General features: G+C 54.9%; 1 protein-coding gene across 6 annotated transcripts; it reads right to left on the bottom strand.

Annotated features, from left to right (window-relative positions):
- Nucleotides 4,600-24,748, bottom strand: PDLIM7 (PDZ and LIM domain 7). 6 transcript variants are annotated; one of them, XM_018050598.1, is made up of 13 exons: nt 24,639-24,748; nt 23,586-23,691; nt 19,871-20,022; nt 19,759-19,789; nt 19,153-19,271; nt 18,355-18,491; nt 18,165-18,201; nt 17,163-17,233; nt 16,778-17,015; nt 15,203-15,383; nt 5,305-5,425; nt 5,103-5,218; nt 4,600-4,939 (listed from the first exon to the last, which is right to left on the bottom strand). In XM_018050598.1, the coding sequence occupies exons 2-13, from the start codon at nt 23,679-23,681 to the stop codon at nt 4,853-4,855; spliced, it is 1,386 nt and encodes a 461-aa protein (XP_017906087.1). In that variant the 5' UTR covers nt 23,682-23,691; nt 24,639-24,748; the 3' UTR covers nt 4,600-4,852. The 6 variants fall into 6 exon arrangements, with proteins under 6 accessions (XP_017906087.1, XP_017906088.1, XP_017906089.1 ...); XM_018050599.1 differs by having other exon boundaries at nt 17,163-17,224; XM_018050600.1 differs by lacking the exon at nt 19,153-19,271 and adding an exon at nt 18,752-18,768.

The following is a 25,208-nucleotide window of genomic DNA, read 5'->3' as shown; positions in this document are numbered from 1 at the left end:
ATGCTTTCCCTAAGTTTCCTCTTTGATAATGTGTTGTGTGGATAAAATGTGACAGAGTGAAGGCTTAGAAAGCAAAAACCCCTTCCCCTTCCTCCTTGCAGCCCCACCCTCCCACACCCACCTTTGTGCAGCCCCACGCTCCCACGCCCATCTTCCTGCTCTGTGCTCCCCCACACCTCTCAGATAAGGCTTCAAGGCTGACATGTAGGTTTCAGGACTTTTCCAGCACCTGGAGCCTTCTCTGCCCTCACCCTGCCTCTGCAGGTTCCTACCAAGCATACCTGCAGAAGTTTCGCCCTAATCATTACAATGCTTCCATCACTTTTCAGATCTTGCCTCTGGCATGGGCCCAGCCACTTTCACCATTTAGCTCTGCTCCTGAGTTGCACAGACCTTGCTACAGTGTGACTTTAGACCCTTCTACTTGACCTTTCTTGTCTCGCTGTAAAATGGGAATGATAATGATGGTATCCACATCATAGGGTTTGTTGAGGATTTAAGAAAAAAGTATCTAGAAAGCATTTAAAATGGCAGCTGCACATAGTAGATGCTATTGACATGTTGGCTATCATTACTATTTCACATATGGGAGAACCGAGGCTCAAAGAGGGGCAGTGACTTGCCCTGTAAGGCAGAGTGGCAAAGTCCGTATAGAAACCTGTCTACCCTGCATCCCTTCAGCATAGCACACACTCTCCCTGCTTGTCCTTCTAGCACCTGTATTTCTACATCCAGGGGGCTAGCCTGGCCTGGAAATTGGTCAGAAGTAGCTCCTGAGGCTATAGCTGTGGGGCCAAGGGAAGGAGTATGGGGGCAGGGATCCTGAATGTGGAGAGTAAGATGTCTGCCCAGCGCAGTGGACATCCATGATCAGCCATCCCTGCCTGTCTTCCAGTTGATTTTCCAGTGCAGGCTCCAGAGAACAGCATGTGATTCAGGCCAGTGGGTCAGAACCAGTGGCTGCTTCAGAAGTGGACACATGATCCCATTAAGTCCAATGGGTATCAGCCCTGGGACTTTTTGCTGGAACCATCGAGAATCTCTGGTGGGCTGCTGAGCTGGCAGGATGTGGGACTAGAGCTGGCTGAGGGGCATTTTTGCTGATAATGGGATGAGTTGCCTGAGACTAAAGCCAGAACTGAGAAAAGGAGGGCAGGGACTCAGCCTCCTGAAATCATCCTGACATCCTTGGGTACTGGATCCTGCTGTGTCTGAAGCCATTGACCTTTTCAGTTAAATGAGACAAATTATCCCTGTTTTTTGCTTAAACTAGTTTGAATTGCAGCTGAGAGTCCTTCCTAGTTGACCCAGTCTCCAAATAATAGTCATTTTTGTCAGTGGCAAGAGACAAGGGTGAAAACAAAGTTGACCTTCTAGCGCCCCCAGGTCCTGAGTCAGAGAACTTAGGCTGGTCCTGGGAACTTCCTTGGCTATTCAGGGCTGGTCCCAGCCTCTTGAGTTCTCTGCACGTTCCCAGAAAGCTGCCTCTTGCCCCCCAGAACCCCCACCTTGCCCCACTTTAGGTCCCAGCTGGGGAGGAACTTTTCCTCCAATCTCAGGTTTGGCTTTGGATTCAGGCCAACTCAGTTTCGAATCCCAGCCTCCGTGGCTGCTCCATGTGTGTGCCGTGGGCCTAGGCCCCCAGTCCCTAGCCTCAGCTCCCTTCCTGTAGCAGGACCTTGTGTGCCTTGTGAGTGTTCCAAGGCCCACGTGGGGCCCAGCACAGAGAAGCAGCATCAGAATCGAGAATCGTCAGTCCTTCCCTGTGTACCCTATTCTCCACCGCCTGTTTCCCTGCTGACTTCAAATGAGTGCAAGCCGCTCAGAACTGGAAAAAGCCCCTCCCTGGCCTGCTGTCTCTCCAGTTGCCCACTCAGCCCCCTGCCAAGGGCTCTGCCCCCTCGGTTGGGGGGACTGCACACTCTCAGGGCGCTAATGACCCCCGTGCCGGGTACAAAGACATTTCCCAGTACCCTTGGCCTCCACCTGTATAGCCTTGCACCTGAAACTTGAGAACACAGTGATCCCTGCAGCTCTGTGCTAGAGAGGGGTGGGGAGCTTGGGAGGTGCAGTGGGAAGCAACTCCGCCTTTAATCTGGGAAGCACGGACTAGACCTGGGCTGCTGGGTAGCTCCGGAGAGGTCACTTTCCCTTTCTGAGCCTCAGGTCCCTCCTCTGAAACATGCCTTGAATGACATCTCTTTTAAGCATGTTTTAATGATTAAATGACATCTAAGCGATTTCTCTGTGGTTCCAGCAGAGAGGTAGCTGTTCAGAGCAAGTGCCCCATGCTTGTTTTGACTTCCATCTAAAAAGCTCCGCTTTCCTGAGATTCAGTGCCCAGCTCTCTCCTCTCCCCTTACATCTGCCCTCCAGATTCTTCAACCACCTCCCCTTGGCAGGAGCCTTCACGCTGCCTCCTCCACCCCTCCTAGCAGCTCAGCTGACCACAGCTGCTAGAGGTTCTCAGGGCCCACCACAGTCAAACCTTTTAAGACAGCTGTCCACACACTCTCATCGACTCACTCTCTACACCCTCCCCTTCTTCCTCCAAACCTGGCACTGGCCCCAGCTCTCAGCAAAACTGATCCGGCAAACGTCACCTTGTTGCAAAATGCCATGGGGACTCCTCAGCCTTATCTGCCTGGCTGACACTGCTGGAAACACCCCTGCCCCCACCCCAGGCTTCCCTGCCCACGCTCCCTCCCTCCAGAGGCCGTGGTCCTCCACTTCTGGTGGCTCCTTCTGCTTTCTCTGCCCTGCCCTGTGATGTTGCTGCTGTTCCCCATCTCTCATGTCTTCTCTAGGCTGGGGCCCTGGCCATCGTCACACTAGATTTGGTCCACGGTATAAATACATATTTTTAATAAGATTTAAAAAAACCTTAGTTGCCAACACTGAAAAACCAAATTTCACATAAAAGTGTCAATCTCTGGATGTTGGTAAACTGGCAGGTCTGGCCACAGTTCAGCATTCCCACACGGCTGCCCCCAGAAGGCTCCCCACAGACCAGCACTTAACCATCCGCCCCTGTGCTCTTGCTGGCTTGTATCCATGGAAACCAAGGATGGACTGGGAGGTCTTCATGGTTCAAGAGAAGAGGGAGAGAGTACATTTCCTTGTGGAAGTGAGAGATACTCTTCACTGAATATGCCAGGAATGTCTATGTTGAAAGAAAACCACATCCTACCCGCTTTACTCATGTGACCTGCCGGGGCCCCTCTCTGAGCATCTGTGATAATGGTTGAATATCTGCCATAACTGCCCTGAACTCACTCCCAAATTTAATCCAAGGTGTATCTAGACTTGAATCTTCAGCTGCTTCCTGGATTTGTCTCCTAAATGTCTTGTAGGCACCTCATTCAGTCATTCAACATTCACTGGGTACCCACTGTTCTAGGCAGTGTTTTAGAGTCTGGTAAGATATCATGAAAGTGACATGCAAAGTCCTGCACTCCTGTTCCAGGGGTCCTGGAGAAGACACAACACAGAGGCCCTGCTCTTCTCTTAAAGGGAACAGGCCCGAGTACCTGTTGAGAATGCCAACTTCAGATGTGCTATGAAGTTCCTCATGCCAGCAAGCCCTGAAGGACAGGTGGCTATGGGGGCACCATGCTCTCCTGGTCTAGCTTGGGGCCTCTCCTCAGTCCCTCTCCAGTTCAAGCCTGGAATGGAAGGAATGACAGTCCCCTTGGGGTAGTGGAGGGCACCAATGGGATGCAAGAGGCCCTGGGGAAAGATGGGGCCACCGTCAGAGCCTCCAGGTTTGGAGGCAGCAGGCAGAGGCGAGCTCTGCAGGGGCATCCCTGGAGCGTGGCGCTTAGCGCCAGCCAGTCTCAGGATGGTGTGCCCAGATTCAGGCCTGGCTGCTGGCCTGGCTCGTGGATCAGAGCAGCGCAGCTCTGGTCAGGTCTCCTAAGCTTTCGTTTATGAGACTAAGTGCAGACACCCCACAGGGCTGCTGCGTGAGATAATGGGAGGAATGACTGGTATACTCCGGGTGCCCTCTTTCCTCTTCTCACTTCTCACCCCCCACATCTCTACTCCAGGCCTGGGACCAGTTGCTGCCATGTGGTTTGATGCTCCTTCCTTCCCAGCCTCCTCACTGCCCCTCCTCCCAGCCTCCCTCCTTCCGCTTATCCTGCTCATGGCTCCCAGAGGCTCTTTCTACAACACAAATCTGAACATTCTGTGCCTGGCTCTCCCCACCGTGCCCTCAGGAAGCAGTCCCAGCTCCTCATCCTGGCATTTCCAGGACTAGGGGGCTGCCTTCTCCAGCCCCCTTTCTTTGCCTGCAGCATACGATGGCAGCAGCCTCTCTGGACCCCCACTTGGGTGTACCATTTTCCACGTTACACCCCTGAGGATGCCCCTCCAACTCCTCTTCTCTGACTGCCAAGCCAAGCCAGACCAGGCACCTCCAACTTCTGTGGGTCCTGGGCCCAGCATGTGAGATTCCCCTTTGCCTCCTCCTGCTGACCGTGAGTCCTCCCTGTCCCCATCACAGGTCAACCAGGATGGTCAGCCCTGGAGAATTTAATCTCCACCCTGCTACAGGCCTCAGATCCCACCTTTCTTGATGCATGGGGGAGGCACACACACAGCTAGAGACAGATTTATTGTAGCACTGGACGTGAGCAGGGGCCGGTGTGGCCAGCACCAGTGTGTGAAGGTGGTGGAGGGAGTAGGGGAGGTGAAGGGGGTGGGGTCTGGGGGACCCCAGGCTTGGGCCAGGAGTCAGGGTCAGGGCAACTTTTGCTAGCCCTACCCAGAAATCTGGAGCGATGGTTCCAGAATCAGCAAACCCCTCGAGCTGGGTAGGCTGGGGTGGGCAGCAGTGGGTGGGAGGGGCTCACACGTGGGAGAAGGCGTGGCTCTTGCAAAGGGGCTTGTCCTTCTTGGAGTAGAAAGTCTTTCCTTCCAGGTTGATCTGACATATCTGGGAACAGCCAAGGCGCAGTTACGAGGGGTAGCAGCAGAGGGGGTAGCAGCAGAGGGCCATTCCCAACCTCTCAGGAATCCCAGAGGCAGGAGTGGAAGGGAGGCGGGTGAAGAACACAGGGCTCTGGGGACAGGGCCTGGGTCCAAAGAGGGGTACTCACTGCGCACACGAAGCACGTATCATGCCAGCTGAAGCCCAGCGCCTCCAGGAAGCGGTCCCCAGCATCGATCTTGAAGTCACAGCCTCGGCATTTTGTGCCAAACATCTTCTCATAGTCTGGAGACGCAGAGAGAAGCCAAGTGGTGGGGGGACTTGGGTTTCCCCCTGCCTGCAGCCCGCCCTCTCCGCCGGCCCAGCCATACCTGGTTCGCAGTAGGGGGACCCCTCCTCCATGTAAAAGGCCCTGTTCCGAATGGGTGCCTTGCAGGCCGCGCAGGTGAAGCAATGCACGTGCCAGGTCGTCTTCAGGGCGTGCATGACCTCCTGAGGGGGCAACAGCCGCTTGGCAGCTTGGCACCCTCCTCTTCAGAGCCCGGGACAGAGGCAGACTGGCTGGGGCCCCCTTCCTTTCCAGATAAATGTTTGATCTGCACACCCACTGCTCCCACTTTCTCTCTCCAACCCCAAGGCATCCCTGGGGACGTCCACTGTGCTGTGCCGTGCTTAGTCACTCAGTCGTGTCTGACTCTTTGCGACCCCATGGACTGTACCGGCCAGGCTCCTCTGTCCATGGGATTCTCCAGGCAAGAACACTGGAGTGGGTTGCCATACCCTCCTCCAGGGTATCTTCCAGACCCAGGGATCGAACCTAGGTCTCCCTCATTGCAGGCAGATTCTTAACCATCTGAGCCATCAGGGAAGCCCATGAGTACTGGAGTGAGCAGACTATCTCTTCTCCAGGTGATCTTCCCAACCCAGGAATCGAACTGGGATCTCCTGCACTGCAGGAGGAGTCTTTGCCAGCTGAGCTACCAGGGAAGCCTGGTGGCTGTTCACTATGCTATATCTGAAGTTCTGCTCCCAATCTCCACACACTCCGCCTTGCATATTCCCACAGCGTCTGTCTCAGTGGATGGTGACTCCATCTGCACGGGCCAAATTCCTTGCTTTGTCCCTTATTTCGGGTCCACTCCAAAATCTGGCCGGACTCTCCTTCAAGATACATCCAGATACTGGCCACTTCTCACAGCCTCCCTGATGTGGAATGTGAGCCTTGGGCACCTCTGACCTGGATGAGTGCATAAAACTGGCTTCTGTGCTCCTTCCTCTGCCCCTGACAGCCTGATATCAACCTGTGCTTGGCCAGCTTCTCCTCTGCTTGAATCCCTGCCTAGTCCACATTGCTCTGAGCAAAGGGCAAAGCCCAGGAAAAGGCCCAGAGGCCAGCAAGACCGGCTTCCGTCCCTCTGCTCCCCCCACGTGGCCTCTTGTCCATGGTTGATGCACCGGGCATACCATCTTAGGGCTTCCCACCAGCTGCCCCCTCTACCTGGACTGCTTGGTCCAGATATCTGCTAGGCTCAGCTCTCACCCTCTTCAGGATTTTGCCCAAAGGTCACCTTTTCCTTAAGGCCCACGCTGACACAATCAGCTCATATGCCAACCCCTCTTCCCAAAGCCATGCTTCCAATAGCTTGAACCCTGCACTTTCTTCCCGTACTAACGTGTGTGCATGTTAGCAACTCAGTTGTGTCTGACTCTTTGTGACCCCATGGACTGTAGCCCGCCAGGCTCCTCTGTCCATGGAATTCTCCAGGCAAGGATACTGGAGTGGGTTGACATTCCCTTCTCCAGGGGATCTCCCTGACCCATGAGAACCTGGGTCTCTGCATTGCAGGAGGATTCTTTACCATCTAAACCATTAGGGAAGCCCCCCATACTAGCATACTACCAGGTAATTTACCTCTTGTGTCTCTTGCTTATTGTCTGCTCTCCACCGCCTTCTTCCCGATCTAGTATGAGGTCTCGGAGGGCATGAACTATTAACATTTCTGTTAGCTGGTATATCCCAACAGTGCCTGGCCCATGGGTAGGCATCATGAGTGCTTGTGAGCTAAGTTAACCTGCTCTACTGGAGGCCTGACAGAGCAGAGGCCACAGGTGGGCTGAGCTCTCCCTGGGGCCAACCAGGTGAGTAGCACTCACTCCTGGAGCAGGCAGAAGGCAGTGTGGAGCCCCAAGGGATGTCAGATTGTGGGTTCAGCCAGATGTTAGCTGTGTGGCTTACTCAACAGCTTTATCTCCTCATGACACTTGGTTCCTTCACTGTTGAACTGGGAACCTGATCCCAGCTTTGCCGGGTTGCCGTAAGAATGGTCCCACATCTGAGGCCAGGGGTACCAGACCCGGTGCCTGCCAAGGCCAGGTGGCATACACAGTGGGGCAAGGTGGGGACTGTGTCATGGGAGAGCACGTGTTCCGTGTGCAGGGGGGGTGCTGACTGCTTCATTCAGGAATGCCTACAAGGCTCAGGTTGAAATCCAGGTGTTAAAGTCAAATCCAATTTTTCAATATTGGCTATTACTTTAAAAATGAAACAGAGGCTTCTCTTGTGGTCTGGTTAGGAGCCTGCCTGCCAATGCAGAGGACACGAGTTCGAGCCCTGGTCCAGGAAGATCCCATAGGCTGAGGGACAACCAAGGCTGTGCGCCACAACTATGGAGCCCTCAAGCTGCAGCCACTGGAGCCTGCGTGCCCTAGAGCCCGTGGGCCACCGCAGGAGAGGCAGCGCAGTCAGAAGCCTGCGTACCACAGCTAGCGAGCAGCCCCCACTCCCTGCAACTAGAGAAAGCCCGCGCGCAGCAACGAAGACCCAGAGCGGCCAAAAATAGATAACTAAACAAGTTGGGAAAAAAAGACTTCCCTGGTGGTCCAGTGGTTAAGAATCCACCTGCCAATGCAGAAGCCACAGGTTCAATCCCTGGTCAGGGAAAATTCCACACGCTGCAGAGGTAGCCAGACCCATATGCCGCCATCTACTGAGACTGTGCCCCAGGGCCCATGCTCTGCAGCAAGAGAAGCCAACACAGTGGGAGGCCCATGCACCTCAATGAAGAGGAGCCCCTGCTTACGGCAACAGGAGAAGGCTCTCGTGCAGCAGTGAAGACCCAGCAGCGCCAAAAATAAATACATAAATTTTAAATAGAAACTATGAAAAAATAATAAGGAAAGAAACAGTGTGGACAAAGCAAGACATAAGTATGCAGAGCACCTAGCTCTCAGCTGGCTTGTCCGTGCCCACTATAGAAACTGTCAAGGGAATTCCCTGGTGGCCCAGTTGTTAGGATTCACCGCTCACTGCTGAAGGTGCAGGTTCAATCCATGGTTGGGGAACTAAAATCCCACAAGGCGTGTGGCACAGTCCCCCCCCAAATCTGTCATTTCTCACATATACCTCACAACCAGCCTGGCCAGGAAGTTACTGCCACTCCCATTTTAGCAAGGTCCGGAGAAAGTGATCTGTCCCAAATCAGCGCTGAGGGAAGGAACTTGGCTGTGGGCCAACAGGACAGGGTCTCGGCAGGAGCATGGGGAGCCCGGAGCTGGACCCAGTGGGCATGTGGACAGGGAGGCAGGTCTCTGAGCCAGTTCTCCATATCCACCTTATGCCCAAAGCTTCCTACATCTGTCTGCCCTTGCCGTCCCATGACCCTAACCCAGGGCTAGCGGTTCCGTTCCCCTCCTCGAGTTGTCTCCCCCTACCCCCAGGGGAAGCGCAGTGAGGCACATCTGACTTCAGCAGTCCCCAGCTCCGGAACCCCTAACGTGGACCCTGCCCTCAATTCCACCTGTCTCACACCCTCCCTGGGTGTTGCCTTGTGACACAAGCTGTTCCCTCTGCTTGCAGCATTCTCTCCTGACCCTTGTCTAAGCTAATTCCTACTGATGATTAAGTTCAGCTTAGAGGCCACTTCCATTCACTCCTTCAAGTGTTAAGTGACCACCTTCTATACACATGTTAGGATGTAAGTCGCTCAGTCATGTCTGACTCTTTGCGACCCCGTGGACTGCAGCCTGCCAGGCTCCTCTATCCATAGAATTCTCCAGGCAAGAATACTGGAGTGGGTTGTCATGGCCTCCTCCAGGGGATCTTCCTGACTCAGGGATCAAACCCAGGTCTCATGCATTGCAAGTAGACTCTTTACCAACTGAGCCACCAGGGAAGCTCTTCTTATATGAGGTACAGCATTGCACATGAGCAAAAGAGCCCTGTTCCCTGCCCATGAATTTCACACTGGAGAAGAGATGGGACAAAAGGACCGGAGGGCAGTAAGCAAACACTGGGGAGCCTGGCCAGGTGGGAGGGTGGGTATCAGGGAAAGTGCCCCTGAGGAAGTGTTATTTGAATCCCAGTTGAGAAGGAATGAGGTAAAGAGAGCGCTAAAGGGTATTTCTAGCAGCGGAGAGCCCATGCAAAGGCCCGCGGGGAAGGAAGCACTGCGCTGGCAAGACGCAGCTGCCTGTGTCGCTGCAGCACCGGAGTGACGGGGGCTGGCGGTGACTGCTAAGGCTTGGCAACAGTCTTCCAGAGGGTCCCCAGACTAAGACACGTCCCCTCTAATGTGTCCACCCCATCCCCCAGAGTTCCCCTCCAAGTCTGCTGAATCAACCAGATGGTCCTGTGTTTCCCCATGCTCTGAGCTCTAAGGGCCTGAAGCCCATGGTAAAGTGGGACAGTTAGGCTCCTGCCCATCCCCCCCACCGACCCTGCTAGAGGGTGCGGTCTGTCAGCCCCCTCGCAGCCCCTGCAAGAGGGGAAGCTGAGTACCCCTGGGCCACATGTGGAACCACTGGGCTGGGGCAGGAGCAGGGCTTGCCACCTTATTCTGGGCATACTCTAGGACCCAGGAGCTAGTCAGGCTCTGTGAGCCTTGCCTCGGTATCTGCAGCCTGGGCATTAACTTTGTCCACCTAGAACTGGGGCAGGGCAGGACGACAGTGCGATGTAATGTAGGCGAGGCTGTCAGTGAACAGAATGTTAGGGCCTTGATCTGTGGGAAGCAAATCCAGATGCCAGCTTAAAAAAGGTCCTGGGGGGACTTCCCTAGTGCTCCAGTGGTTAAGAGTCTGTCTGCCAATGCAAGGGACACTGGTTCAATCCCTGGTCAGGGAAGATCCCACATGCCATGGGCCAGCTAAGCCCGTGTGCCACAACTAGTGAGCCTGTGCAAGCCACCTCAACGAGAAGCTCATACACCACAACTAGAGAGTAGCCCCCGCTTGCTGCAAATAGAGAGAAGCCTGCATAGCAATGAAGACCTGGTGCAGCCAAAAATGAATAAAATAATAAAATTAAAAAAAGAAACGTCCTGGGTTGCAGCCCATTCTGATAGAATAGTCCAACACAGTATCCATTAGGCTAGTGGGGAAATGACTGTAATCTTGGGCAAAATTTCCTCATCTATAAGATGAGAATAATCAAACTGACTTCATAGTATAATTGTGAAGCTGGGTGCCCACACATAGAAAATGACCCACAACACACTGTGATAATATCCTTTCCTCCCTTCTAGTCTACTGATGGAATCCTCACTTTTTGCTGGGCACATAGCTGTACAAAGAGACATTTCCCAGCCTCCCTTGCAGCTTAGTAATGTCATAGCCCACTGAGTTCTGGGCTATGGGATGGAAGCAGAAGGGCTGGATGGCACCCGTAGCCCAATCCAAAAGGAAACCAGTCCTGAATATTCACTGGAAGGACTGATGCTGAAGCTGAAACTCCAATACTTTGGCCACCTGATGTGAAGAACTGACTCATTTGAAAAGACCCTAATGCTGGGAAAGATTGAAGGCAGGAGGAGAAGGGGATGACAGAGGATGATATGGTTGGATGGCATCACTGACTCGATGGACATGGGTTTGAGCAAGCTCCGGGAGTTGAAGGACAGTTCCCTGTCCTTCCCTGACATGCTGTAGTCTATGGAGTGACAAAGAGTTGGACACAACTGAACTGAACTTATCTTCTAAAGATGGCTCCCAAGAACCTTCCACTCCTTCTTCCTTTTCCAATTTCTTGCTGAGAAAAGAAGCGAAGCGAAAGGCAAAGGAGAAAAATAGACCCAACTGAATGTAGAGTTCCAAAGAATAGCAGGAAGAGATAAGAATGCCTTCTTAAGTGAATAATGCAAAGAAATAGAGGAAAACAATAGAATGAGAAAGACTAGAAATCTCTTCAAGAAAATTAAGAGATACCAAGGGAATATTTCATGTGAAGATGGGCTCAATAAAGGACAGAAATGGCAAGGACCTAACAGAAGCAGAAGAGATTAAGAGATGGCAAGAATATACAAACTGTACAAGAAAGGTTTTAATGGCTCGGATAATCATGATGGTGTGGTCACTTCCCTAGAGGCAGGCATCCTGGAGTATAGTCAAGTAGCCCTTAGGAAGCATTACTATGAACAAAGCTAATGGAGGTAATGGAATTCCAGCTGAGCTATTTCAAATCCTGAAAGATGATGCTACTAAAGTGCTGCACTCAATATGTCAGCAAATTTGGGAAATGCAGCAGTGACTAGAGGACTGGAAAAGGTCAGTTTTCATTCCAATTTCAAAGAAGGGCAATGCCAAAGAATGTTCAAACTACCACATAATTGTGCTCATTTCACATGCTAGCAAGGTAATGCTCAAAATCCTTCAAGCTGGGCTTCAACAGTATGTGAACCAAGAACTTCCAGATATACAAGGTGGATTTAGAAAAGTAGAGGAACCAGTGATCAAATTGCCAACATCCGTTGGATCATAGAAAAAGCAAGAAAATTCCAGAAAAACATCTACTTCTGCTTCATTGACTAAAGCCTTTGACTGTGTGAATCACAACAAACTGTGGAAAATTCTTAAAGAGATGGGAATACCAGACCACCTGACCTGCCTGCTGAGAAATCTGTATGCAGGTCAAGAAGCAAAAATTAGAACCATACATGGAACAATGGACTGGCTCAAAATTGGGAAAGGAGTATGAGGCTGTATATTGTCACCCTGCTTATTTAACTTATATGCAGAGTACATGATGCAAAATACCGGACTGGATAAATCACAAGCTGAAATCAAGCTTGCTGGGAGAAATATCAACAGCCTTAGATATACAGATGATACCACCTTAATGGCAGAAAGCAAGGAGGAATTAAAGAGCCTCTTGATGAAGGAGAAAGAGGAAAGTGAAAAAGCTGGCTTAAAACTCAACATTCAAAAAACTAAGATCATGGCATGTGGTCCCATCATTTCATGGCAAATAGACTGGGAAAAAATGGAAACAGTGACAGACTTTATTTTCTTGGCTCCAGAATCACTGTGGACAGTGACTGCAGCCAGGTGTTTATTAAAAGACAGATGCTTGCTCCTTTTTAGAAAAGCTATGATGAACCTAGACAGCATATTAAAAAGCAGAGACATCACTTTCCCGACAAAAGTCTGTATAATCAAAGCTATAGTTTTCCAGTAGTCACGTTCAGGTGTACGAGTTAGACCATAAAGAAGGCTGAACACTAAAGAATAGATGCTTTTGAACTGTGGTGCTGGAGAAGATTCTTGAGAGTCCCTTGGACAGCAAGGAGATCAAACCAGTCAATCCTAAAGGAAATCAACCTTGAATATTCATTGGAAGGACTGATGCTAAGGCTGAAGCTCCAATACTCTGGCCACCTGATATGAAGAGCTGACTCACTGGAAAAGACCTCAATGCTCAGAGAGATTGAAGGCAGGAGGAGAAGCAGACGACAGAGGATGAGATGGTTGGATGGTATCACCAACTCAATGGACATGAATTTGAGCAAACTCTGGGAGATAGTGAAGGATAGGAAAACCTGGTGTGCTGTAGTCCATGGGGTCATAAAGAGTTTGACACCACTGAGCAACTGAACAGGAAGCCAATTGGAGCATGGAAATTTTGCCTGAAGCTCAAGAGGTATCTTGGACTATGAGTGGTTAGTAAGTCAATGCTTAGATGTCAGAGAAACAAGATACAGGAGGCCTGGATCTGCCTACATGTCCCAAACTGCCTACTTCTCGACTTCCTTACGTGAGAAACAGCTGTCATTATTTTTTCTGTCACTTGTGGTCAAGGCAATTATCACTAATATGACCATTACTACGGAGCTCTCTGGGCTTCCCAGGTGGTGCTAGTAGTAAAGAACCCTCCGGCCAATGCAGGAGATGTAGGAGACACAGGTTCGATCCCAGGGTTGGGAAAATCCCCTGGAGGAGGGCGTGGCCATCCACTTCAGTATTCTTGCCTGGAGAGTCTCCATGGACAGAGGAGCCTGGTGGGCTACAGCCCATTGGGTCACAGAGTCAGACACGACTGAAGCGACTTAGCACACACACACGCACAGAGCTCTCTGGCCCTATGTGGACGCTCTGCCCATGGATCCAAAAATAGGGAGACGCGTGAGTGCTGGAAGACTGCAGCGCCTGGTGCTGCTCTGGTTTGGCCCTCATGCTCTGCAGCCTTGGGCACTTTCTGCCTCTCTCTGCACTTCTCTGCCTGTTTTCACACAGGCACAGTTGAACTCCCCTCAACTGTCACCCTGCCTGTTATGTTCCTCTTTGCTTAGGCTGCTCACCCTTGACACTCTTGGGGTCCCCTTCCTCTGTGTGAGTTCCTGGGGGCAGGACCATGCCTGTCTCGTCACAGGGTATTCCCAATGTGGGGCACACTGTCCACAATGAATGGGAGATGGTAGATAGGGCATCACTCTCAGCCCATAGCATGTGCTGATCCAAGTCCCAAGCCCAGCTCCAGGTGGCAGCTAGGCTGCCCTGCAGGAGACCAGGCCAGGCTCTGCTGCATATTTAGACTCAGTAGGAAGAACAGGATTTTTTTTTTAAGAATACGTTTTTATATATATATTATTTCTTTGGCTGCATGGGGTCTTAGTTGTGGCACAGGGGATCTAGTTCCCTGACCAGGAATTGGACCCAGGAATTGCCCTGCATTGGGAGCGCAGAATCTTAGCCACTGGACCACCAGGGAATTACCAAGAATAGGGTTTTGAATCGCAAGTTTTTGAACCTAAACTTCTGCCTTTGCAAATCAATAGTCCTGTGTCCATCAAGCCTACCTTTAGAGATTGCGTTTTTTCATACGCATTCGCATTCAGGGCAGCAGACTACATTAGCCTCTCAAAAGCCAGTCACAACCCCCTTTGGCCCTCCTCTCTTATAGAGAACAGTAGCTAAAATACTGGATTTGCCAGCATCCCTCACTGGCCTAGGTGCTCATACAATAATAATTCCAACAACTGAGATAAAGATGCAAGTTCCTGGTTTTTCTTCCCGAGTCAAAAGGCAAAACCTCATTAAAAGAAGCTTCCTGCTCCTTCCCTCTTCTTCCCACGTGCAACAAGAATGTGAGCCTGGGGCTTGAGCAGTCATCTGGCAACCATGATACAATAAACTCGAGGACAAAGGCCTACAGGCTAAGGATTTGAGAACTAAAACACAGGAAAAGCCTAAAGCCATCCATGAGCTGTTCTTCTACCCCTGGCATTCTTGCAATTGAAGTAAACATTACCCCTTCTGTTTCAATCTCTATACTGGAGTATTTTCTATTACTGAAGCTGAATGCAATCCTAACATAGTAGCCATCTCTTTTTCTGGCCTGACTAGCACTTACCTCCTCTCTTGGGGTAATGTCACCCTGGTTTTATTTTCAAGGAACCAGTCCTGTGATTCAGGCAAGGCCACCAGATCCCATTCCAGAGGTGGGTGTCATCCAGGCCTGGCCAACTAGAGTCACAGGGCTTGATTCAGAGATGGGCATGTGAAGCAAGCCAGGCCAATGAGCATCAGCACTGGGACTGGATGCATCAGCTGGCACAGGGGTGCTCTCTTTCTCTCTGCGGTGCTAACCTGGGAGATGCAACCCTGGAGCCACTGATGTAGCAGCATCTTGCCGCTTTCTATGGAAAAGCAAGCTGGGAACAAAGCCAACACAGATGAAACCAGAGGCAAGTGCAAGACTCCTGACGACCTGGATCTGCATTCAGCTGGGCCAGAAGTTAGCAGCCCTCAGCCTTTCTGACTATTGGCGCCAAATCTCTCCTGCTTGAGCCCTTTAGAGTTAGGATTTAGGTCACCTGTAAAGACAATCCTGGCTAATGTAAAGTAAGGTCAATATAGTAGCCCAATTATGAGGCTGGTAAGGTTCCAACAGGGTCCTGCAGGGAGAGCCCCCCAGCCCAGGAGCTGCTCAACACTCCTCAACGCTGAAGAGTCAGGCTTGCCTTCCCAGCACCCCCGCCAGCTGCCAGCCCCACTCACGCCGGTGATTTTCTTCTTGCACTTGGCACAACTGGGTGCATAGCGCACATCGTAGCAGGGTGGGCAGAAGATGGCCCCCTTCTCCTCGAAGAAGCCACCCTCTTCCAGAACCTTCCCACACTGGCTGCACACAAACTCCTCAGGGTGGTACGCGTGGCCCAGCGCCACCAGGTAGCGGCCCCTGCAGGGGAAAGAGAGGGCAATGAGCGGGAGTGGGTGCAAATGAAGTCGGGGTTCCTGGCCAGCACCCCACAGGGTTTACCCCACACCCATTATGAAACCTTGAAGGGAACATTCATTCTCTTCATCTCCAAACAGGGAAGCTGCTGCTGCTGCTGCTAAGTCGCTTCAGTCGTGTCCGACTCGGTGCAACCCCATAGACAGCAGCCCACCAGTCTCCCCCATCCCTGGGATTCTCCAGGCAAGAACACTGGAGTGGGTTGCCATTTTCTTCTCCAATGCATCAAAGTGAAAAGTGAAAGTGAAGTTGCTCAGTTATGTCCAACTCGTAGTGACCCCATGGACTGCAGCCTACCAGGCTCCTCCATCCATGGGATTTTCCAGGCAAGAGTACTGGAGTGGAGTGCCACTGCCTTCTCCAAAGAGGGAACAGACAGGCTTGAAAGGTGACTTGCCTAAGATCAAACAGCAAGACAAAGCTGACTATTGTGGGACTTTCCTGGTGGTGCAATGGTTAACAATTTGCCTCCCAAGACAGGGGACACGGGTTCAATCCCTAGTTGAGGAACTAACATCCCACATGCCTCCGGGCAACTGAGCTCATGTGCCACAATTAGAGAGCACGTGCATTGCGACTAAGATTCCACGTGCTGCAACTAAGATCAGAGGCACCCAAATAAATATTTTAAAAAGCTGCACTGTTTTGATGACAGGAGGTGAGGGAGAAGGGTAGTGTCAGAAAAGGGAGGAAGGTGACACTGGGTGAAGACTGCTGACTTGAGGCTAATAAGTTGAACCCAAGGGGTCGGTGTCCTGGGGGACAGGAGGCCTGGAGTACCTGCGAGCCCTGAAGACCAGTGGGCACTTGAGCTGAGCCTGGTGCCCACTCTGTTCCGCTGGCCTGTTCCATCTATGCTGGACAGGGACCCGGCCATCCCAGATAAATGGGGATGTCTGAACGAGGGGGTGCTTTCCAGAGCTTAAGAGCTGACAGGAGTTGACAGCAGGGCAGTGCCTTGGATGAGAACTAGGAAGGTTCTGGGGCCTGACAGATCCGATTCTGGGGGCTGTGGGACTCTGTTGGGCCCTGGGGAGCAGCGCAGAGAGGGAGGAACTTAAGAGGCTTAGCAGAGAGAAACCAAGTGAGCAAGAAGGAGAAAGGCAGAGGGGCTGGGAGCAGGGAGGCCATTCCTGGCCCAGAGAGCAGCGAGTCTAGGGCTGCAGCTTGGCTATGTCATTGGCACCCCCTCCATTTTGCCAGGCCAAATGTTGAAGAGAGGCTGAGCAGGGGGCAGCTGAGATGAGTAGGGAGACAGATGGGAGGAGCAGCGGTCAGAAAGGGCTGGAGTTCCAGTTCAGTGAAAGACCAGGGTAGGAAGGAACGGGGCCACCCACCGGATGACCTTGTGGCACTGGTGGCACACGGGAGTCTTGCCGTTGCTGCCACCGCCCCCGCCATGGCCCCCTCCAGCGGCGGCCTGCACGATGGAGGTGCGGTTCTGCATAGGCGTGGGTGTGGCTGGCTGGGTGTGCCGGGTCAGCACGGTGCTGGTCTTGTCCGGGGCATAGCGCTCAGCAAATGCAGGGTCCACAGCCCAGGGTGGGCGGCTCGTGGGACTGGGGGTGGTAGGGCCTGCCAAGGCCAGGAAAAGTGGCTCCATGGGGGTGCCCAGGGACACCACAGGACAGTGGGGAGAGCCTGGGGCAGCTTGGAGGGGCCCGACCCCCATGCCTCTGGAGGTTACCCGCCCTTCCCCAAGTCAAGTCCACGCTCTCTCACCAGGCCAGGGTTCCTGGGGTGTAGCTGAGGCTGGGGTTGGGGCTTCCATCCTGGGCACCTGGCTGTAAGATCTGTCATTCAAGGCCCTGCACGGCCGAGGCTCCTGGCATGGCCCCACCCCCCAACTTGGTCCTGCTGGCCCCATGAGAGATGCCTGGGTGCATGACAGCAGAGGACTCCAGGTCCCCCCAGGGCAGGGATGGGTAGGGCAATTTCTCCTGGCCAGGTTCCAGCTGGCTGGTCTGTCGCACAGGGCTGGGAGGTGAAGCAGGGCTCTCACTTCTGGGGCCACTCGCGAGGGTCCTTCTGATGGCAGGGGGCCCTTTTGCTGAGTACCCCCACCCACTGAGACCCATACTGGCAGGGCCCACACTGGATCTGAACCATCTAACACCCCTGACCCCAAATGCAAACCAAGTCCACAAAGATAGAGAACAGAGGCAGAGAAAGCAGGGCTGAGAATGTTTATTTTCATGCCCAAAAAGCCAGCACAGACCTGGCAGACAGCAGTACCACAGGGCAAAGAGTGAAGGCAGCGGTGTCAGATGGAGCCGGGCCCTGTGCCAGGGGGGCAGCTGGGGCCAGGACAGCAGGAGGCTCAGTCCAGGGGCAGAAAAAGGATGGGTGAGGCAGGCAGAAGCTGGAGGCGCCAAGGGGAGGTGCCCTGGGGCGGAGGAACAGCAAGAAAGAGGCAGAGAGGGCAGCCGGCCGGCGAGGACCAGGCTACGACTGCACGTTGAGCACATGGGCAGAGCGCTGGTGGTGCCAGTCCCGGAGGCGGGTGTAGCGTGGGCTCTGCAGCTCCAGGACATACTTTTCCCTGAGGGGTAGAGAGAGAAGGAGAAGGAAGTGGAAGGAAGGAGAGACGGAAGGGAGGCAGGGAGGGAGGACCAGAGGAAGGAAGGAGAACGGATGAACCTGGCTAGGGATGGCCAGGAGCAGACAGGGCTGGAATGGGAGAGGCTGGAGATGAGAAGGAGGGACTGCAGCTTGTCCTGTTACCTTGATTTCTTCAGGTGCTCCTCATCCGGGTCTTGCACTGAGAGGGCAGAGGCAGGCATTGACCAAGAGCAGAGAGAAGGCCACCCCAGCCCTGAGCCCTGGTAGAGGGTGCCGGAGCAGGCTCCAGCTAAGCCTGGGTCCGGGCTGGGGACCAGGAGCAGAGTCCGCCCTTCCCTGGGCTGGCACTTACTGAACTCGGTGCCCGTGAGGTGGGCAAGGATGCGGAAGGAACGGGACTGGCCTGTCCCAGGCCTCGGCCGCCAGTCCTCCGTGTCCTCCATCAGCCGCTGCTTGCTGGCATCTGGCACCAGCGGTCGGAGCGGCTGTCTGTGGGGAGGGTGTGGCTCAGAACCTCATGCTGGGGTGGGCAGCAGGGGCGGCCCCTCCCCGGACTTGATACAGGTGGGCTAAAGTGAGGGGAAGAGGGCAGGGCAAGGCCAGGGCCCTGCTGGGTGAGGGGTGGGGTAGGGAAGTGAGAGGGGAGGAGGGCAACCAAGGTGAAAGGAGGGCAGCCAGAGTGGGGAGGGGCCACCACCCAGAGTGCCAAAAGGAAGGAAGAGAGGGACAGGCAGAGGGGGCTCACTGACTTGTCAGGGGTCTGCACCTGTGAAGGAAATAAGACAGATGGACAGATAAAGGTACAAAGAGATAGACAAGGGGAGGAAGAAAGATGGCAAGGGGTCAGAATAGCCAGGGGGAAGGCTGCACTGAGTGTCTGGGCTCAGTCGGCCAACATCAAATCCCAACCCCAGGCTACCACCGAGGAGGGGGCGGCGCGCTGCCTTGCTCACAGCCCCCTGGAGGGCCGGCCCAAGGCAGGAGCCACACCCTCGGTGGGGCCCTGTGCCTGCAGTACCCGCCCCAGCCACCAGGGGTCGCTGTCGCACGGTTCCGGCCAGGCTGGGGCGCAGCACAGGCAGAGCAGCAGCGGGCAGCCGGAGGGCGTGCGGTGGTGGAGATACGGCGTGGACGGGCAGGACAGACGTACCCATTCTGCTGCGGGGCGCTGTCTGCGGGCGGGTTCGCCCCGAAGGGTCGGGCCGTCTTGTTGAGGGAGGCGCTGGGTGCAAAGGTGTACCGCGGGGGGTCCGCGGCAGGGGCCAGGGCCTGGGCAAGACAGAGCGGGGAGGGCGGGCAGGGCGGGAGGAGGCGGGGGATCTGGCCAGAGTGGGGCGTCCCCTGGCACGAAGAGGCCAGCGGTGCTCCAGCCCTACCCCCACACATCTGGCCTGAGGCTCCGGGGAGGGGGCGACTCAGGTTTCAAGGGGCCCATTTGGGAGCAATGATCTCAGCCCACGCAGTCCGAGGGCGGGTGGGCTGGTGCAGCTTGCAGCACAGGCCGGCGGGAGAGAGGGCAGGAGGCAGGCAGACAGACGGATGGACGGACGGACCGACAGGCAGACATGCATGGTGCTCTGACCGTGCGGCAGTCCCTGGCCCAACTCCCAGTTCCCAGACTCCCCAGCTCTGGCGTCCACCCTCTACTCCCGGCCAGGGATGGGAGAGTACCAAGGCTGCACCAGGGAGGGTAGGTGAGCCTCGATGTCCAGTCCCACCCCGCCTGCTGCCCACATATCCCAAGCCCATCCCCTACCTTCTGCGGTTTGCTCTGAGCAGGCTGAGCCCTAGAAGAGAAGGGGAAGCGGTGATAATAGACCACGCCCAAGGGCACGCCCACCTGCCAGGGCGGCTCAGCTCAGGCTTACCTGCTGAGGCTGAGGCTAAGGCGCTCCCCGCAGGCACGGATCTTGTTCTGGGCTTCGATGTGTGTGAGGCCCCCCGCGTTCTCGCCATCAATACTCAGCACCCAGTCACCCACGGCCACGCCAGCCTGTGCAGCTTTACCTCCAGGGGTGAGCTATGGAGAGATCGAGGGTCATGGAGGGCCATGACTGCAGACCAAACTCAGGCAAACAGCAGCCAACCCTGCCCTTCCTCAGCTGCCCCACTCGCAGAACCCAGGGGTCTCTTCGTTCAATGTGTTTCTGGACTACTGTCCAATACTAAAGCCCTCTGGGAGGGGGTGGGGCTCCCTTGAGCTTCACCATCACCTCAAACACGCCGCTTACACATTCATTCACCTCCAGGGACCCTCCTCACGGTTCAGAAGCTGCTGACATCAACACGCAGCCACCTTCAGTCTAAAACACAAGTGTCTCAGCTCCAACCAAAGCTTTCGAGGTCTCTGCTGGCCTCTTGCCCAGGCCATTCCACCCACCAGACCTGCCCTCTGGCTGTGCATGTGGGCATGAAGCGTGCATGTGTGCTTGTGGTATGTGCGTGAGCTGAAACCATGAAGGTGACTTCTGCGAAGTGGTGGGCTTTGGCGAAAACAGAGTGGAATGGGCTGCCAAGGGTGTGAGAAGATCCAATTACTTATGAAGATCTCAAGTGCTGAAAGAACTGTTCTGAAGGTTAGGAAGCACCAGTTTTATGGGCCAGGGTCTGGTATTTCTCAGGGTACAGGTAACTCTGAAGAACCCAACTGGGCCCTCCCAGCCCTCTGGCCTAGCGGCAGCAACACAGGCAGAAGCAGCACTGCTGTTCGCAAGTTTAAGCCCACAGGTCTGCCTGGCTACCTGGCAACGGGCTTGGCCTTGAGCCGGCTTGTGGGGAAGTACTGGGAGGCAGAATCACACTTCACAAGTTGGGGAGGTTTGCGGAGTACAGGCTGCCTGTGACCCCATAAGGCTCCTCAGGTGAGCTGATGCTCAGAAGGAATTCAGGCAGGAAGAGGAGGTAAGAGGTTCCAGAGAGGTGGCAGAGGGATCAGACCCAGAGACTGATGGCACTAGGGCAAGAAGGGAAAGCTCGGTTTGATGGCTCTACCTCATGCTTCAGAAGTTAGAAGGGCAAGATAGCTGGGTGGCCCTTTCTTTACTTGCTAAGTACTAACAGCAGTTTACATTTATCGAGTACCTAGTATTACCACATACTGAATCCTCCAAAAACCCTGTGGAGGAGAGTCTGGGAATATACCTATTTTATACATGGGAAAACAGAGAGGTTAAGTAACTTGCTTCTAGTTGCCTAGCTAGCAGCTCAAGAGGCAGGCTCAGGCTCCACCCTATTAGGCCACCTCTGTTGCGAAAAGTAAAGTGAAAGTGTTAGTTCCTCAGTTGTGTCTGACTCTTGTTAACCCATGGACTGTAGCTCCTCTGTCCATGAAATTCTGCAGGCAAGAATACTGGAGTGGGTTGTCATTTCCTTCTCCAGGGGGTCTCCCCAACCCAGGGATCGAACCCAGGTATCCTGCATTGCAGGAAGATTCTTTACCATCTGAGCCTCCAGGGAATTGTTGAGAGCTGGGGGTCAGAGGTCAGCCCTCTGAATGGAAAGATTCTCTGACCCTCAAGCTGGCTTTGGGGCTTGGATCCCCTATCTTACCTCTAGTTCAATCCAACCCCTTATAATGGGCATGGGGGAGTGATGCCCTTGAGGGGAAGTGACTTACTCAAGGTCACAGTGAGTCAGTAGAAGGGAAACCTGGTCTGGCCACTCCCTACCCACACAGCTGGCTCCAGGGAAGTGTGGGCTAGCCCACGGAGGTGGGAATCTCCGGTTGAGCTGGAGCTGTTGGCTCCCAGAGAGGGGATGGGGAACTGGCAACTACTTCCTTCTCTGGGATGAGGAGGACACAGGAGGGGCAGAGGAGTCAGAGGTGGAGACAGAAGCAGAAGAGACCTGGGGATGGGGGGCAGCATGTGTCTGGAGAGAAAAGCAAGGAGGCCCAAGGGACCAAGGAGAGGAAAAGCCAGGGGGCTGGACACCACACGGAGTAGGGGGTGAGTCAGCCTGAGGGCTCCACTGAGCAGCCCAACCCCCAAGTCCCAGACGTTACCTCATCTCCCAGGCCTGGGCCTCCAGCCAGCCCTAGCCCCTCCCTCTCCTCCTCCATGCTAGGGTCAGGAGAGAGGGAGGGGGCCCAGTCCAGCTCCGAAAAGACCACCCTCACTCCCACCCACCAGGGCCTAGGTCCAACTCCAGGGCTGGGCTCAGCCAGTGGCCCCACCCACATGCTGGGGCTGCTGACAACAGAGCCCGAGCTCAGAGTGCCCCCAACAGGCCACATCTGAAAGTCCATCCCTTAGGCTGCTTTGTTGCCCATCCCCACCAATGAATAAACTGAGGCTCAGAGGTCAGCCAAGCTCCCAGCCACACTGACCAGCACTTTCTCAGGAAGTGGAGTATAGGATGAGTTCCCAGGGATGGCAAGGCTTGAGTATTATGTATGGGCTGGGTGTAAGTAGTAGGGAGACCAGTGCCCTTAGCTACCTTGCTGGCAGAGCAGCTTCCAGGAAACCCCGCGGAAGGGTCCCTTGGAACAGTGACTGCTTGCAGGTCCTGGCCACCAAGCCCAACTACAACAGACTCTACCTTGGGGCCCCCTCAAGCTGGGATCTCTAGACCCCTCCAGGCTGTGCCTGCCCTGGGCTTCATGCCAACAGCTGCCCACTAGGAGCCTGGGTGTGCCTCTCTGGTCAAGTGGATATGGGGACAGAAATCCCCGCCCACTCCTGACCCCCAGACTACAGTCAAGAGACACCAACCCAAGGGCTGCCCTCACACTCTCAGGGCAGGCACTTTGTTCTCCGAGTCCCACAACTGATCCCACAGCTGGAGCCACAGCCTGATGATCGGCTGAGGGGCCCACTGATGGGGTTCAGGGTTCCAGGCCTAGGCCAGCCTTCTTTAGTTCTGCAGACTCCAGCCACCAGTTGACTATCCCAGCATGGGGCTGCATTCTTGGGCTTATAAGGCAATCCCCCTGCCACAGGGAGGAGCCAGCCTCCAGCTCCACCCCCACCAGGACAGGCTCTCAGGAGTTGAAGTCAGAGCCCTACAGACCCAAAGACCACTGCATCCTGAATGGAACCAGTGAATGGGATAAAAGTCCTCACCTGGGCTGGGGAGAAGCACCTTATCCACCCACAAAAACTGCAGGCCATCCCTGTGTTTGAAGCCCCATGCCTGCTTTGCCATGGAACTGATGAAAGAGTTCCTTCAATGAGTCTTGAGTTATCTCATCTGAATAAACAGGGTGGTAGTTGCTATTCCTTAGGTGGCAATGAGGATGAAGTGAGCTCCTGCAGTCAGAGTGCCCTCCCAGGGGCCTAGCACCAAACATTGCTCCTCAAGCAGTTTATAGACACTTCTTGGAGACCGCAGGTTCACCTCTTGAAGAATGGGCACACTCCTGAGCCTAGAAGGTGCAGTGTAGAGCTGTGGAAGTCTGAGGGCTGCTCCTTTCCCAGTATCTACCGAGTTGGGAGTCCTTGTGGCAGATGCGCACAGCTCTGGACCTGGACACCTCCTGGTCTGTGACCTCGGCTCATTCCTGCTCAGACTCCTCCTGCCGCCCACTGGAGAGCTGAGCACCCAGAGACCCCCAGAGGAACCCTTCCCTCAACCTAGGCTCACCCGGGAGATGGAGAGGGGTACATTGAAGTCCTTGCCCCCCTGCAGCCGGAAGCCCCAAGGTGCTGGCCCCTCCAGCACCACCTTGAAGGAATCCATAGTGCTGCTCCTGAGAGGAGAGAAAAAGTGAGTGATGCACAGTGGGTGCGCAGGCAGGCCCTACTCTGGACACCAGCCTTGGACTAGCGCCAGGCAAGCACTGGCAGACGCTGAGCACACCCAGGGGGAGGGTAGGCGGGCACCCTGGTAGGTCGCGCTGGGCTGCTAGCTGGCAGACTCTGGAAAGACAGGGGCAACCCCTCATCCCCAAAGGACTGGGGCGGGGGGTGAAGGGAGCCCGCATCCACTCTTAAGGTCCCTCTCACCCAGGAGTGGACAGCAGGACTACTTTGGTATGACTTCCTTCCCAGCCAGTCTTGAGCCTTGGTCTGGACAGCAATGCCAGTCCAGGGCCGGCACTCCTCTCCCCCGCCCCCAGGTCCCCACAGGCAGGCCTCGGCTGGAGCCTGCTCGGACTATATAAGGCGTGTAAACTGACACTGTTCGGAGAGAACACGGGGGCTTGGGCCGCGAGGGGGAGGGGTGCGGAGGGAGGCGGCTGGAGCGAATCCTAGCCATTCCAAGCCCAGTCGAAGCTACTGAGAGCCAGGGCAGGACCCCTGGGAGCGCTGGGTTCTGGGCGGGGGCGAGGCCCCTGGAGGGAATGGTGGGGGCTGGGACTCCAAAGCATGGTCAGGAAAAAGATTTATCCTGCAGCCCAGTGAGGGTGGTGCCTCCCACACAGGACTGCTACCATCCCAACGTGACTCAGTTTCCCCCTGGGCCTCCGCCTGGGCCCCAAGCACTGGCCGAGTCCCAGGCGCAGGAAGCGGCGCAGGCGCCAATCAGCCCCGCCGCAGCCGGCTTCGCCGCAGGAAGGCGGGGGCGGGGGTAGGGGCGACGGCCCATCGGAGGAACTGCAGAGCTGGCTACGACCCCCAGCCCCCTCTGTGGTCCCCATTAGGCCTCTGCCCCCCGCCTGGTCCGGCCCGAGATGCCCCGCGCTGTCCCAAGTACCTCCTGGGCCCCACCGGGGCGCTGCTCCGCGGCGGGCTCCAAAGAGCCGCGCTGGGATCCGCCGCCCGAGTTCTGACCCCGCCCCCGCGGCTGCCATCCGCTTTGAGCCCGCGTAGGGGGGGCGGAGCCATATGCCCCGCCCCCTCCAAAAGTCGCGGTCGCCCGGGCAGTGGGAAGCCCTACCCAATCCTTCCGCCCCACCCAATCATCAGGTCCCATCTAGCTTTGGGCTCTAAGACACAGCCCTCCTTGGTCCCGTCGGTGGGGCGGGGCCTGGACGGAGTCTGGGCGGGGTCTCGGCTGCTGGACACCTAGTCTGGGAGCCTAACCCTCCGCTTTCCTGGCCCTTTGCGCCTCCAGCTGGCTGAGTGAAAAGAAAGTCTACTTGGGAACCAGACAGATCTGGATCTGAGTCGTCTGTGAACCTTAGTTTCCAACTCAGAAAAATGGGACAATACTACTCGCTTCACAGGGCCGTCGTGAAGACAGGCACAGTTTGCCGTAAGGTACAGCCATCGGAGGCTCCAGAATTTCTAAATAGGACGGATTTGGTGGAGAGTTGGTGGAGGG

This window comes from Capra hircus, chromosome 7 (assembly GCF_001704415.2).
Source record: "Capra hircus breed San Clemente chromosome 7, ASM170441v1, whole genome shotgun sequence".
Lineage (NCBI taxonomy): Eukaryota > Metazoa > Chordata > Mammalia > Artiodactyla > Bovidae > Capra > Capra hircus.
The sequence above is the reverse complement of the archived record's forward strand: the minus strand, read 5'-3'. Positions and strand labels throughout refer to the sequence as shown.

Excerpts from the sequence above, each read along its gene's own strand:
- PDLIM7 (XM_018050598.1), bottom strand. The coding sequence starts at position 23,681 with ATGGATTCCTTCAAGGTGGTGCTGGAGGGGCCAGCACCTTGGGGCTTC. Across the intron at positions 20,023-23,585 it reads TACCCCTCTCCATCTCCCGG|CTCACCCCTGGAGGTAAAGC; the intron begins GTGAGCCTAGGT and ends ATCTCTCCATAG. Across the intron at positions 19,790-19,870 it reads CTTAGCCTCAGCCTCAGCAG|GGCTCAGCCTGCTCAGAGCA; the intron begins GTAAGCCTGAGC and ends CTTCTCTTCTAG.